The 1,713-nt window shown below is 48.1% G+C and overlaps 1 protein-coding gene across 1 annotated transcript in view; it reads right to left on the reverse strand.

The window, feature by feature from the left end:
• Positions 1–1,713, reverse strand: part of TBL1X (transducin beta like 1 X-linked) — a 76,062-nt gene that overhangs the window by 26,080 nt on the left and 48,269 nt on the right. The window contains exon 5 of the mRNA XM_007956164.2: positions 1,257–1,398. Within this exon, the coding sequence (XP_007954355.1) occupies positions 1,257–1,398 (142 nt within the window). The remainder of the gene's footprint in view (positions 1–1,256; positions 1,399–1,713) is intronic.

A 1,713-nucleotide genomic window follows, 5' to 3' on the forward strand; every position in this document is an offset into this window, starting at 1 on the left:
GTCCCTCAAAAAGCTAAACATAGAGTTACTGTGACTCAGGAATCCCAATCCTAGGTACATACCCCAAAGTTGAGAAAACAGGAACTCAAAAAAATTCCTATACATCACACTCACTGATGCATTGGTCACAACAGCCAAAAGGTGGAAAGGACCCAAGTGTCCATCAACAGATGAATACACAAAGACTCACTGTCGTGGAGTCGGCCCTGACTCACAGCGACCCCTCCTTGGGTTTCCGAGGCGGTATCACTACGGAAGTAGATTGCCCAACCTTCCTTCCAAGGAGTGGCTGGGGGGTTTGAACCGCCAGCCTTCTGGTTAGCAGTCAAGTGTCTTAGGCACTATGCCACCAGAGCCCCCTTAAGAGATGAACGGATAAACAAAATGTCTATCCATGCAATGGAGTATTGCTGTTGTCATGTGTCACTGAGCTGATTCCATCTCATAGTGACCCTATAGGATAGAGTAGAACTGCCCCACAGGGTTTCCTAACTTGTCACTTTTACAGGAGCAGTTTGCCAAGTCTTTCCTTCTGCAGAGCAGATGGTGGGTTCAAACCACCAACCTTTTAATTAACAGCCAAATGCTTAACCATTGTGCTACTAGGATTCCTTCAAGGAAGTATTACTCAGCCATGAAGAGAAGCAAAGTTCTGGTACATGCTTCAACATGGGTGGAGCTTGAAGACACAATGCTGAGTGAAATCCGTCAGACACAAAAGAACAAATACATACAGGCATCCACTTAAATGAAATATCTAGAACAGGCAAACTCACGGAGATCAAAAGGACAGAAAAAGATGAGGGGTCGCCAGGGGATGGAAGAATGTGGGAGAAAAACCAGAGTCCACTTCACATTAACCAAAACCAAATTCACTGCTGTCGAGTTGTATCAGACTCATAGCGACCCCTCCTTGGGTTTCCGAGGCAGTATCACTACGGAAGTAAGATTGCCCCATCTTCCTTCCGAGGAGTGGCTGGTGGGTTTGAAGCGCCAGTCTTCTGGTTAGCAGTCAAATGCCTTAGGCATTGAGCTACCACTTCACATTGGGGAACTATATTTTATGCAATTCCTCAATAAACACTGAAAATGGTAATGACCATAGATAGGCATGGGGAGCCGGCCTCATCAGAACACTTGTAAGTGGAACACCCCGTGAGGACTGCACACACGTGGCTCTTGCTGGCAGGAAGCCCTCCCACGGGATGGGCAGACGTGATGGACCACCCACCACCCAGATGGTGGGAGGAGCTTACATTCCAATCCAGCGAGGTCACATCCTTGTTACTGGGCACATCGTGCCCCCCTTCCCGTATACAGTGCCTCAACACGAGCTGGGTGGAGCCCCCATTGCTGTTTTCATTCAGGTTCCATATCCTCGCAGTAGAGTCTCCGGACCTGGACAGGAACATGAGGACACTCAGTGTTGGCTGATGTGGACAGTTACCAGCTCAGGCACCTGCTGGCCGGGCCAGGTACCCTGGGATGTGCTCTGCCGCCCCTCCAATCCCTTCACTTGCTGGGCTGCCCTCCTCACACTCGGACTTTTGTTATGCATTCACTGTCTCTCCCACAAAGTAAACCCTTACTTCTTCCTAATTCCATTTGGGATTAGGGTTGTTGTTATTAGGCTAATGAGGTCACAGCAGAGTTGGGTGTTTTTTGCTTTTTTTTTTTTAATTGTGATTTGGGTGAAAGTTTACAGAGCAAATT

This window comes from Orycteropus afer, unplaced genomic scaffold (assembly GCF_000298275.1).
Source record: "Orycteropus afer afer isolate SDZICR_OR568_19922 unplaced genomic scaffold, OryAfe1.0 scaffold00577, whole genome shotgun sequence".
In the NCBI taxonomy this organism is placed as follows: domain Eukaryota; kingdom Metazoa; phylum Chordata; class Mammalia; order Tubulidentata; family Orycteropodidae; genus Orycteropus; species Orycteropus afer.